The sequence below is a fragment of the Lepidochelys olivacea genome, assembly GCF_965140295.1.
Source record: "Lepidochelys olivacea isolate rLepOli2 genome assembly, chromosome: 6".
In the NCBI taxonomy this organism is placed as follows: domain Eukaryota; kingdom Metazoa; phylum Chordata; order Testudines; family Cheloniidae; genus Lepidochelys; species Lepidochelys olivacea.
Genome location: NC_140416.1, coordinates 63,046,987 through 63,060,989, shown reverse-complemented (window position 1 = coordinate 63,060,989; position 14,003 = coordinate 63,046,987). Strand labels below are relative to the sequence as shown.

The window sequence follows — 14,003 nt, the reverse complement described above, 5'->3', positions numbered from 1 at the left end:
CAATGAGACAATACTGGTCAGCATGTTGTCCCGATTTTTTGTAGGCCTCAGAGCAAAGTAGAGATCTAGAGAGAAAGTAGAGGATGTTGAAGGAGAATAATGAGTTAGGCTTGGGATACACTTAAAACATATACTAGAATAGCTATGTTGGTGAGGAGTGTGGAAAAAAACACCCCGGCCAAATATTGACAAACCCTCAGTGTAGCTATAGCTATGCTGACACAGAAAAGTGCTTCTGTTGGTGTAGCTAACATCCTTCTGGTTGTATATGCTGCAACACAAGGGGGCTATGCCAGCATAGGCTCAGTAGCATAGACATAGACTTAGTTTTGCAGATATTTACAGGGAGCTTTTCCTAAGCATGGGAGAAAGCACAAATCAATCCTAGCCCTAACTCTTCAACAGAATTCCCTCCGCCTCTGATGATCACTTTCAGGTTTATAAGTTAAATATATTTCAGTTAGGTCAGTATTTGACTAGGAAACTGAAAAAAAAAAATCAAGTTTCTGCTTAAAGTGGTGTTGATGTAGATAGCTGGTAAATTTCTTCACTGAATTAGTATGAACCAGAGCTTAAGGGTCCACTGTTGTGCTGGGAGCTGCCCTCTTTTATATGTTATGTACAATCAAAGCTCTGATCACTCTTTGCACTGGTCTACACTTTAAAAGCATTCTGGAATAACTGTCTGCTAGGAGTGTGATTGTTTGCTGACATAGTTATGGCAGTAAAAGCCCTAGCCTAGGTGTAGTTATACCAGTATAAAGGTGCCTTATACCAGTATAGCTTATTTTTTCCTAGAACCAGAAGATGATGTCGTGGTATAAGCACGTTTATACTGATATAACAGCATCCACACAAGGGAGATTTGGCTGATTTGCCAACACACTTAAAAAGTGGCAAACCTTTGAAGTCTAGTCAACCCTTTGTCATCTTTGGGTTGATTCTTCTTCTTTTACACTTCAGTTTTTGCCATATTCAAGTTTGTATGTAGGCAGAATAATTACAATCTGAATTTAATTTAAACTAGAAAAATTGTTCTTCACATTCCCTTCTAAAGACACATGTAAGTTGCTGGGGCAGAATGTAAACATTACAGAGAAAGAAATTTTTTGTAGGCGACTGTCACTTTAAAAAAAAAGGATATTATTTTCATTATATTAGGTGACAATTTTAAAATTAATGTTTGAATGGATCCAGTCTCTCATCACAATTAATGAATAGTTATACAGTATGTATTATATGAATAACAGACTTCATTTATCCTTCATGTCAAAACATTTGTGATGCAGGATCCTTTTTTAGTTTATTACAAAAGTACACAAAATCTTTATGCAAACAGACAGTATGTAAGCAGTTCTACTATCTATTAATGACCCTACTACTTCAGCACTGGATAGCTAATATCAAGAAAGATTCTTTTCTGTAGACTTAATTGATAACAGCTCTCTAAATCCAAGGGGGCTCCCATCAACCTCAAATATCAATAGTGACTAATAGCATTTTCCTCGGCTCTCACTAGATTTTTACAACTAAATCTCCATTCTGACTTCAGAAGGGGAAAAAAGGATGAAACGGCTTTATATTCCAGTTAACTGTTTCTTCTCTTTGCCATCTTACACTCTAGTGAACAGAGAACTAATACAAGGTCTTTCCTCTTTGAAACCACGTACCTCTAATGTTTCTAATAGTGCAAAGTAGAGACCAACAAAGTGAACTGGAGTACAGTTGATTCAGTGGGCACTAGAAAAACTGCAAGGATCATGCACAGAATGTGCAAGGAGTGTCCTTAATTAGGCATTGTCAGTGTTAAAACTTGACTACATGTTCCTTGCCTGTCTTGCACCATCCATGTGTGATCTCTTCACTTTTGGAAGTATGGGAGTCAATGGTGAAAATTCAAAGCAGACAAAGTATTTCTTCGCTAGCTATAAAAATCTAATCTCTGTAGGCATTAGGACCTTTACATTAAAATAAATAAACAAATAAAAGCACTGACGCATTTGGATTTTATTTACTAAAAGTACAAAGAATTACGCAACTTAAGAGAAAGAAAAATGATGTGACAATGTATGAGCCTATTAATATTTCAGTGTTCCGTTAACATCACAAAAGTATTTATTTCTTTATCTTAACTGGAAACAAGTGAACATTAAACAGCTGCTGTTTTACATAAAACTAGATCCTGCCCACAAAATTAAACTCTTTAGCAAACTCTGAGCAAGGAGAGAAAGAGAGAAGGCAAACCCCCCCTCCCCCCCAAAAAAAAAAACCCCTTAGATAACAGGTATTTAGAGTTGAACAGACATAATATTAACCTTTTTAAAAAAAAATGCTTTAGAAAGAACGTTAGATTTTAAGGAGAGGGGGACAAAAAAGGTTAAAATGGTTTGGAAACCAAGCAATCTCAAACTCATGGTTTCACATTTACAATACAAACACTGAACGGTGTGGAAATGTAATTTCTGTTTTGCAAAGTCTCCACCAAACACTGTGTGTCTTGCCATTATGATTATAATTTGAAATCCTGCAGTATAGGAGTGGGCAAACATCATTCCATGCTGCTCTGAAAACACAGGCCAAGGTTCCCTTCAACATTACTATGCAGGTATATCCTGTGGATGCTACATAACTGAGCATACAATCCAAACAGACAGGTCAGAGGTAAGATAACTTTATGTCAAATGTCAAACTGACTTCTATGGCCTTCTGTATACAAGACAACTTTAGAAAAAAATTCCCATCGGTGCGAACATTGGTAAATCAACAGGAAACTGTGTAGACAAAGCTCAAGAAGCTTCTGGCTTTTTATGTTAAGACCAATTTAACTATCGGTGTTAAAAACACTGGTGCTACCATGGAACCACTGGTAAAACAAGCAAGTTCTTTCCTAAAATTCTCAACTGCACATTTTCCTTATGAGGCAAAATACAAATCAACAATTTGAGCAAAATGATTATTTTAATTTTGTTTTTTAAAAGGGTGTAAATGCAATATAAAAATCACTGACTGAGAAAGAAATGAAACTATAGTCTATCAACACCTTAGGAGTCATCATCATTTGTCAACTGCTGGGCTGGGCCACACTTGAGCTTCCAATCTTATCACTATAGTTTTTCTCCCTTGGCTATGATGCCTCTTAATTTCTCTCTCCTTCAATTTTTGGCTACATGAATGAATGCTTTAATGAATTAATTCACCATACCATGTATTTAAAAAGAGTTCTGTAATTTATAGCATGTATTGTCCACTTCTTTGTATTTTCCAGATGTGTAAATCATTATTCAAACATGGTCTACATACACGACATGTAAGGTCGTCTACAAAAACATACTTCGCCCATCACCCTGCCCACCGCCCATCTCTGTGTAAGTCTAGTGATGCTAACAGATTTACTGAGATAATCAAAACAAAGTCACTACATTTCAGTACTATCATCCACATCTCCCATTCTTAAAGTGATGGAAATATTGAGACATGATGGGGCTGAGTAGAAATTTAAACTTTAAGCTACTTGTTCTCTGGCTCTGAAGTTAAATGACTTCTCAATCATATCAGGGAAATTTGCCTCCCTCACCTCTCTATATTGTGGCATGAATTTTATCATTAGCTAAATATATTACCTCATGCTATTTCTCAGCTGTATCTGACTTCCACAATGCTACAAAATGTGGATCCAGAATTGGAACATCCAAAAGTCCAGGTGTGTTTGGGTCCAGGATTTCAGTTCTGGTCCCACCAAATTTAAAAAGCAATACATCAATTTCAAAATATGCCATAACAAAACAGATTCCAACAATGCAATACCATCTCATTTTGCAAACAGCAGTAATAAGTTATTCCATTCTGGTCCATGTTTTTAGTTATTTGCAAGATATACTGAATAAAATATTTGAAAATACATGTAATGTGTTTTGTTTTGGAAAAAATTCTGAAAAGTGTTGAAAATTAGTTTGTGAACAGCATACATACCGCCGGCTCTCCAATGGACGTCCATCACTAGAGATGCTGCGGGGAATGTTGGCTGCTCGCTCTTGGGGCGGCATTTTCCCTTCTCCTTTCCCTGAACCAATCCTAGAGGTTCCTGGACTTTGTATCTGGGACGGTACCTGTGACATATGAGGCCCCTGCCCCTTGTTCGCATTTCGTTGCCATTTGTTATTGTTTCTGAAGGGGAATTTGAACTCATATGGAACTCCTTCATTCACTTTGTATTCCATCACTGGCATGCGACAGGTTTCTGAACAACTTCTGGAAGAAAGAAAATGAATACACAGGTAAGATATTTGTTCATACCAAAGAAAGAAAAATAAGTATTGCCTAGAATTACATTGATAAGTGCTGGCAAATGGAACAATTAAACAGAAGGTTTTAATCCTATTTAATACATCAGTGGTTCCCAAACTTGTTCCACCGCTTGTGCAGGGAAAGCCCCTGGCGGGGCGGGCCGCACCGGTTTGTTTACCTGCCACTTCTGCAGGTTCGGCCGATCGCGGATCCCAGCAGCCGCGGTTCGCTGCTCCAGGCCAATGGGAGATGCTGGAAGCGGCAGCCAGTACATCCCTTTCCCTGCACAAGCGGCGGAACAAGTTTGGGAACCACTGTAATACATGTCTTTTCTGTTGCCTTAACTTTTGTTGCAGCAGGCTTATAAACAATACTAAAACATAGACAGTTGGTAAAACAAACCCAGAGAAACATGGAATAGATTAGATGAGCTAATATAGTAGATCTATATCTATCTTCTACAATTCAATGATAAGGAGTCTGATCAATGGGATTTTATTTGCAATGAGCCCAACTCTAAAACCCGATCCAAAAAAGGGAAAATTCAGATTGAGCTGCTTCTAGTTTTTTATACAGTCAACAGAGTGTATAAGTTCTATACATTTGCTCAGAGATCACCCCTCAAAGCATCCAAAAGCATAGGTTGTCCATTGTTGCACCTCACTTCAACTCCAACTTGAAGGCCAGGTCAGACAGTTACAGTTACCTTTAAATCTTGAATTTTGAGTTCAATGTGTCACTCTTTCTAGTAATGGTTCCCAATGTTTTCTAGTAACTATCAATTTACCAAATAAAGAATATGGATGTACCAGTGAGTGACTCAAAGTTCCATTCAACTGGATGTGCTTTAATCCAGTGGTTCTCAACCTTTTTGAGCTCAGGACACATTTGTAAACTTTGATGACCTGTCCTGACACAGTAAATAGCTTGAGTTACAAACAAAAATCTGGCTTACTAAATATTTCTTAGCCACTATAAACACATTAACATAGTCAATACTAAATACTCCTGAGGGAATTCTGTACCAAAAAATTAAAAATTCTGCAAAATTCTGCATATTTTGTCAAAATAACACAACATAATCATGCCGTTTTCAATGATTTTCGTAATTTATTTCAAAATACCTTTCAGCAAGTATGTCTAACAATACAAGCAACAAAAAAGATTCAAAAAATGTTTTTTTGACAAACTGATTCCTTACTAGGCATATTAACATATCTATATGGCTCCACAGCAAGCGAGCGGGACAGAGTCTCACAGACACACTTGCCCAGCCCTACCCCGCCTCGGATCCAGATGTGAAGCAAGCAGGCGCAACCTGGCAGGATCGAAGTGTGGAGGGGCTTAGTGGCGGGGGGGGGGGGGGGAATCCAGGTGTGGAATGAGAGGGTTGTGTGTGGAGCAATCAGGGTGCGGGTGGCTCAGCTGGGAGTGGGATGTGGATACACGGGCTTGTTTGGGGATTCTGGGTGTAGGGAGAATGGGACTCTGTTGGGGGGTCCAAGTGAAGGTGGTTGGGGCTCAGATACAGGGGGTGGGGCTTGGTGGGTGGTCTGGATGCAGGGGGAGTCTGAGTGTATATGAGGGGGTCAGGATGCATGGGGGTTGGGAAGACAGGCTGGGGAGTGATGAGGTTCCTGGAGATGGGTCTGATTCTGCCCCAGGAGTGGCCAGTGCAGGGGAAGAGGAAGTGTCTCTCCCACCCACCCAGTTGGAACTAGCAGCTGGAGCCCAGTGCATGCTAGGAGCCATTGGCTGGGGTGTCTATAGCGCTGGGGCATCTATAGCGCTGCCCATCTCTGAGCACACCACGATAGTGAGTGAGAACCAGAAAGAGAGAGCTCAGCGCTGCCTCCCAATGCGGTGATTTGTGACTACCCTGGCTGCTCCTAATGCCCAAACCAGACATGCCCCCCCACCCCCACACACTGCTGCTAGGGAGGGGTGTGTGAATCAATTTTTCCCAGGGAAAGAGTAAAATCTACAAGGGGAATTAATTCTGTGCTTGCACAGTGGCACAGACTTCCCCTAGGAGTAACTAAACAACACTGTGCATACCATAGTGGCATCTCCTGTCCCACGAGGCTGGCTGAGGATGGCTCCTTCTCTAGGCACTGAGACCTCCGGGGTCACAGCGCACTTACTCAAATTTGGCCCAGTCTGACCCATATCCTCATGACAAAAGTGCAGCTGGGCCAAACCTGAGCTGTGACCCCATACTCTAGGGCATGATGCCTGGAGCTGGGAGCAGAGCCCCACAAGACTAGATCCACAGAAGCCAGCTCTACAGGGTGAATGCGGGATGGGCTTTGCAACTCCCTGAGGTTCCATCCCCCCCGCCCCCTTGGAGGTGGGCTCCAATCTCTGCAGGGACTAAATTTCCCCCATGATCCTTTGTGACACATTCTGGGAACCCATGGGTTGAGAAATCCTGCTTTAACCCACAATGGTGATTATGAGACTGGAAGTGGAGGTTACTTACCTGTAACAGGAGGTTCTTCAAGATGTGTGGTCCCAATGTGTATTGCATATGTAGGTGCACATGTGCATCTTCCGCCTGAGTCCAGAAGAGTTTCTTAGCAGTGTTTGTTGACCTGCATGTGCATAGTGAGTTTCCGCATGCCCCCAGCCAAGGGTACAACAGGTAGTATGGGGCCAACACGACTCCAACCTCCCTCTAACCATTTTGGAATCCAGTCTGAAGCAGAGGTGATGGAGTGTGGGTAGTGGAATACAGATAGGGACCACACATCTCAAAGAACCTCCAGTTACAGATAAGTAACCTCCTCCTCTTTTTCCTCTTCTTCAAGTGATGGTCCCTACGTGTATTCGATATGTGGGTGACTCGCAAACAGTGATCAGTGTGGAGGTGGGTGAGAGGATCCCAATGGAAGTGTGGTCTGCAGTATGGCCGGGCCCCAGGCAGCATCTATAGCCGTCTCTTATGCGATGGCATAGTGTCTCGTGAACATGTGGATGGAGCACCATGTTGCTGCGTAACAGATGTCTTGCCAGGAGACGTCTGCTAGTGAGGCCAATGAGTCACACTTGCATAGAGTGCGCTGTGACTATCAGACGGGTATGTTGGATTGTTTGTAGCATGCGCGGATGCTCCCTGACACCCATTTGGAGATTTGTTGGGATGACAGGGCTTGATCCTTGACCATTCAATGACAACTACCAATAGCTTTGGTGATGTGTGAAAGGATAGGATACTGTGTAGGTAGAATGCCAGTGCACGGCGGATGTCAAGGAAGTGTCAGCTGGGGAGGCGTGCAGTTTGGAGCAGAAAACTGGCAGGTGGATGCACTCCACCACTTTTGGGAGGAATTTTAGGTGCAGCTCTAAGGACATCTTGTCCTTGTGGAATATCGTGGGTGGGAGGGTCTGCCATCATGGATGCCCGTTCACTGACCTGTCTGGCTGAGGTAATGGCGACCAAGAATGTCACTTTCTTTGAGAGGTGGGAGAGGGACCATGTTGCCAGCGGCTCAAAGGGAGCTTTGTGAGGATGGAGAGAACAAGATTAATGTCCCATGGGGGCGAGGGCTTCAGTACTGCTTGAATCGCTGAGCTGGTGTATATATACACACACACCAAGGGACAGTAGTGTGGCTTTGGAGTTTTGCAGTGAGTGGAGGGATTTGTCTGTTTTTTTGTGGAACAACTTGTTCTCATCAAAGGTAAGGTCCTCAATTGTACTTTGGACCTCCATGGGAAAGTCAGATGATTGTAGCCATGAGTCCCAGTACATATAACTATCTCGGTCACTAGAGTGCGAGAGGACACGTCGGCTGCATCCACAGAGGTCTGGAGGCCCACCTGGGCAACCAGATGCCCTTTGTTTACCAGCCCATGGAATTGCTAATGATGCGCCAGTGGCAGCTTGTCCTTGAACTCTGCTGGTTTGTTGTTGTTAAAATCATACTTGGCTAGCAGAGCCTAGTAGTTAGCAATGCAGAACTGCAGCCCTGCCAAAGAATATACCTTCATGCCCAGCAGGTCCATCCACTCAGCTACTCTGTCTGAAGGGTAGATGTCTGAGGGTGTTGGAGTCCCTGCTCTGCTGCTGCATGGACAACCAGGGAGCTGGCTGTGTAAAAAAATCCAGTCCTTTAGCAGACAGGAAATATCTCCTCTCCGCCCTCTGAAGTGTGGGGGCACAGGAGGCAGGGACGTGTCACATTGCCCCGCTGGTTGAAGGACGGCCTCGTTAATGGGTAAAGCTACCCAAAAGGGCCCCTTGGTTTGGAGGATGCCGAGAAGTTGATGTTGTGGGTCCTGATCCTCCTTGGACCGGGTACCCAGGTCTGCCACTACCCTATAGAGCAAGTCCTGATATTTATGGGGGTTGTATGGCAGAGAGAGCGGAAGCAGAATAAGCGCCTCATCAGGCAATGGGGATGCAGCAGCAGGGATCAGAGGGGCTGGCAGTACTGGTTCAATGTCTGCCTCCTCCTCATAAACGGCATTGATGGGCAAGTGGGGTACAGCCAATAGGATACCTGAGATGATGCCTGGTGTTTGTGGTAGGGATCCCAGTATGGCCAAAAAGAAGGGCCCCTCAGGTATGGTGACCTCACAGGTAGTGATTCCAGGCCTCCGTTACCGGACCATATACCGAGGAGCAAGGCAGTCTGGGCTGTGAGTCTAGACTCTGGTGTTACATCAGGGAGAACAAGGGTTCCGTCTCAGAGAACTCCTCGGATTCTGACAACTGTTCTGGCAAAGAGGGAATCGTCGGTACTGGGGGGTTGCGGTGTCGCAATGGGACAGGCTTCTTGGGCAGCAGCAGAAGAGGTTCATCCTCTGGAGTAGCGATGTCATAGGTGAGAGAACCAGACAGGAGTTGTGGGTAGGGTAGGTTCAGCTCCTCTACCAACAGGAAAGGCTCAGAGTGTACAGGAGTCCACAGTGTTCCCATGGAGATGCCAGAGGGGCCTGGTTGCATCTGCTGAGCCAGCCTGTCTGGGAGGCACAGAGGTACCAGATCAGGCAGCACATACCAGTGGGCATTCTGAATGCCTGGGTTCCAAGGTTGCTGTTAGCAGCGTCGGATCCTGTTTGCACCTGGTCTTACCCTCCACATGGGGAAACATGGGCACTGGTCTGGCTGGATCTGCGTGCGACATCTCACCAGACCTGGCCCCACTTGGGGAGGAAACGCTGCACTTGGGAGCAGTCCATGGCGGGGATCTGCTCTTATGCCCATGAGAGTGTTTTTTACACTCGTGCAGGGTCTTGTCATTGGCCTTCAGTACCATTGATTCTGGGGCATGCAAGGTGCTCAGAGGAGCACTCACTGCCAATAATGGCTGCTGTACAGGGGGTCTCCCAGTCCCTGATCTGAATGTGCCCTCGGTCTCAGGGCTTCCTCCATAAAGTATTTATGGAGGTAGAGTTCTCGAGCTTCTTGGGCTCTGGGCGGGAAAGACTTGCAGATGGAGCAGCAAGCTTCAAAAAGTGTGAGGCACCACTGGTGCTTGTCTCTCACAGAGAATGAGCGTGGGCAAGAAAAGCAGTTTTTAAAACCTGGATTCCAGGGCATACTCTCTGGTGGGGAGATGGTCCCCAAATGGGGAAAGAAACTACACTAATTGTAATAATTTATCTAACTACCCTAGAAAAGACAGTATACAGCTATATATACCAAATCAGAAGTAAGTCATTCTTTTAGAAAAACTAAGAGCACAAAGGAACTGGGGTTCCGACACAAGCCATGCGGCACTGAAAGGGAACTGGAGAGGCACTACCTATTATATCCTCAGCTGGGAGCAAGAGGAGACACACTATGCAAGTGCGGGTCAATGGATACAAACACTTCCGGACTCAGGCGCATGGCACGCATGTGCACCCATTTGTGGAATTCACATTGGGACCATCATTTGAAGAAGAATCTGGAGCTACCAAAACAGCACTGCAGGTTAGAGAACAAACAAAAGAATACGAATTGGACAGCAGAAGTGCACTGGGACCAGCAGAGGCTTGGACAGAACAGGAAGACTAATGCACCAGTCACTAAAGCCTTCAAGTTCAGCGGTTCAGACCACTGCTTTATACCCTCCCTTCTACCAGTAGATGCGAAATATTACTACAGTCCCAGAGCAAAATATTAATATACACATTAAGAGAATGTCAATTAATGGTCTATTTAAAACTTACATAGTGAGTTAATTTACACTTTAAACGAGGCAGGGCCTGAACAAGGAACTGAGCAGCCACATGAACCAGGAACTCCTCCTTAACCAACAAAAGGCTTTTTATTTGTTGCTTTCACTGAATGATAGAAAGCAAAGAAACCCTCAAAAAAGATTGAGTCTTCTGGAGATATTAAAACATACCTATTAAAAGTAAACATAAAACTGATCATCAGAAATTCTTCAAACATAAGGCCTCCCACAGGATCATGCAGTCAGCTGCACCAACTGGGATATGACTTTTTTTTTTAAAATGAAGCTTAATCAGAGTTTGATTAACCTTATCTGTTCACTGGATATTGACCATTTTAAGGTTAAAAACTCTGCAAGGAATACATTCAACATGTTTACCCTGTGAATGAAAAGAAAAAATCCCACATGCTAGATTTTGTCTAGGACACAAGAAAAATATAAATTTGAGATTCCTAGTACAGCTAATTTTGAGATAATGCTTTACAAACCAAAAAGGTAATACTAACCCAAAATGAATTACATTTTTACAAAAGTTTTATACCTTTGACATACATTGGATAATCAACCCCACTTTCCCTAAAAGTTCAATGCTTGCTAGAGACCACAAATACCAAATCTGAAGCTAAAGGGATTTATATGTTATTTTTTAGGAATTTGTGGTTTTGGGAAAGTGTCAAAATTGGGCTAAGAAATGAAAGTGGGCTACAACTTCAAAGTCACTACGAAGTCTACAAAGTAACTACTGCAACTCCATAATCATTCTAAAACCAGGTTATGGAAGAAAACAAAATAACTACAGATCAAGTTTGCAGATGACACAAAGACTGGGGGACTGGTAAATAACGAAAAAGACATCACTGATACTGAGTAATCTGGATCACTTTGTAAACTGGGCAGAAGCAAACAATATGAGTTTTAATATGAATAAATGTAAAACCATACATCTAGGAAGAATGAATTTAGACCATACTTTCAGAATGGGGGACTCTATTCTGGGGGAAGACTCAGAAAAAGACTTGGGGGTCATGGTGGATAATCATCGGAACGTGAACTCCCAGTGTGACTGGCCCAAAGGGCTAATGAGATCCTTGTACGTATAAATAGAAGAATCTCAAGTAGGAATAGAGAGGTTATATCATCCCTGTATTTGGCACTGGCATAACTGCTACAGGAATATTGTGTCCAGTTCTGGTATCAACAGTTCAAGAAGGATGTTAATAAATTGGAGAGGATTCAGAGAATAGCCACAAGAACGTTTAAAGAATTGGAAAACATGACATAGTGAAAGACTGAAGAAGCTCAATCTATTTAGTTTAAGAAAGAGAAGGATAAGGGGTGATTTGATACTCCGGTATCAAGTGGAGTACCCCAGGGGTCGGTCCTGGGGCCGGTTTTGTTCAATATCTTCATAAATGATCTGGAGGATGGTGTGGATTGCACTCTCAGCAAATTTGCGGATGATACTAAACTGGGAGGAGTGGTAGATATGCTGGAGGGGAGGGATAGGATACAGAAAGACCTAGACAAATTGGAGGATTGGGCCAAAAGAAATCTGATGAGGTTCAATAAGGATAAGTGCAGGGTCCTGCACTTAGGACGGAAGAACCCAATGCACAGCTACAGACTAGGGACCGAATGGCTAGGCAGCAGTTCTGCGGAAAAGGACCTAGGGGTGACAGTGGACGAGAAGCTGGATATGAGTCAGCAGTGTGCCCTTGTTGCCAAGAAGGCCAATGGCATTTTGGGATGTATAAGTAGGGGCATAGCGAGCAGATCGAGGGACGTGATCGTTCCCCTCTATTCGACATTGGTGAGGCCTCATCTGGAGTACTGTGTCCAGTTTTGGGCCCCACACTTCAAGAAGGATGTGGATAAATTGGAGAGAGTCCAGCGAAGGGCAACAAAAATGATTAGGGGTCTGGAACACATGACTTATGAGGAGAGGCTGAGGGAGCTGGGATTGTTTAGCCTGCAGAAGAGAAGAATGAGGGGGGATTTGATAGCTGCTTTCAACTACCTGAAAGGGGGTTCCAAAGAGGATGGCTCTAGACTGTTCTCAATGGTAGCAGATGACAGAACGAGGAGTAATGGTCTCAAGTTGCAGTGGGGGAGGTTTAGATTGGATATTAGGAAAAACTTTTTCACTAAGAGGGTGGTGAAACACTGGAATGCGTTACCTAGGGAGGTGGTAGAATCTCCTTTCTTAGAGGTTTTTAAGGTCAGGCTTGACAAAGCCCTGGCTGGGATGATTTAACTGGGAATTGGTCCTGCTTTGAGCAGGGGGTTGGACTAGATGACCTTCTGGGGTCCCTTCCAACCCTGATATTCTATGATTCTATGAGGGGTGAGTTTATAAGTACCTACATAGGGAACAGAAATTTGATAATAGAGGATTCTTCAGTCTAGCAGACAAGGCGTAATAAGATCCAAAGGCAGACAGACTAGAAATAGGGCACACATTTTTTAAACAGAGTGTCATTAACCATTGGAACAACTTATCATGGGTTGTCATAGCTCTACATCACTAGACATTTTTAAAATCAAGACCAGCTGTTTTTCCTAAAACAGTTGCTCTAGTTCAAACAGAAATTAAGGGAAGTCCTATTGATGGTGTTATACAAGAGGCTTGACTAGATGATCACAAAGGTCTCTTCTGGCCTTATAATCTATGAAAGCAACAGGTCTCTCCTTCTTAACTTTAGGTGCTTCTCTCTAATTTGGCCACTAGAAGCCTTTGGGATAAACAGCATTATCATATAGTAAATGAAGTTCTTCGAGATGTACGGCCAGTATCTGTATTCTACTGTGTGCGCGCACTTCATGTGCCTGAGACCAAAAGATTCTTGCCAGCAGGGCACATGTGCAGAGCAATTGACACATCTCCTAATGCTGTGAACTGAGGCTATAAGGGGCAGTGCAGAATAAGTGCTTCTCCAGTTCCTTCTCCACTGTGAAGCAAGGAAAAGATCTGAGGCAGAAGGAAAAGAGGGTAGTGGAACACAGATAGGGACAACACATCTCAAAGAACTCCAGTTACTATAAGATAAGTAACTTCTTTCTTCTTCCAGGGATGGTCCCTATCTGTATTCACTGTGAGTGACTGACAAGCAGTATTCACAAGAGGAGATAGGTGCGAGAATGCTGCTGATATAAATGATCACAGAACTGCTGCTCCATAGGACGTGTCTGCTGTGGAGGCTTGTACTATAGCATATCTCATGGAGGTATGAATGGAACTCCATTTAGCCCCTTTCCATATATCATCGAGTGACACTTATTGAAGTGAGGCTACTGAAGATGCCTGTGTTCTGTAGAGGCCTCTTATTTGTTCTGCTAGAGAAAGGAATAGTTTAGGTGACATTTTGATAGATTTTGTTCTTTGCAGATAAAACACTAATGTTCCATGCATGTCCAGGGAATGGAGTCTCTTATCCTCACTGCTTATATGAAGCTTTGGAAAAAATACAGGTAAGTGTACTGTCTCATTTATGCGAAAGTTCGGGATTACTTTAGGAGTGAATTTTGGGTGCAATTGCAACAAGACCTTAT

The 14,003-nt window shown here is 43.4% G+C and overlaps 1 protein-coding gene across 4 annotated transcripts in view; it reads right to left on the bottom strand.

The window, feature by feature from the left end:
- SIPA1L1 (signal induced proliferation associated 1 like 1) overlaps nucleotides 1-14,003 on the bottom strand; it is a 382,778-nt gene that overhangs the window by 53,092 nt on the left and 315,683 nt on the right. For all 4 annotated transcript variants that reach the window (XM_084631230.1, XM_084631229.1, XM_084631228.1 and 1 more), the window contains one exon: nucleotides 3,970-4,248. In XM_084631230.1, the coding sequence (XP_084487356.1) occupies nucleotides 3,970-4,248 (279 nt within the window). The remainder of the gene's footprint in view (nucleotides 1-3,969; nucleotides 4,249-14,003) is intronic.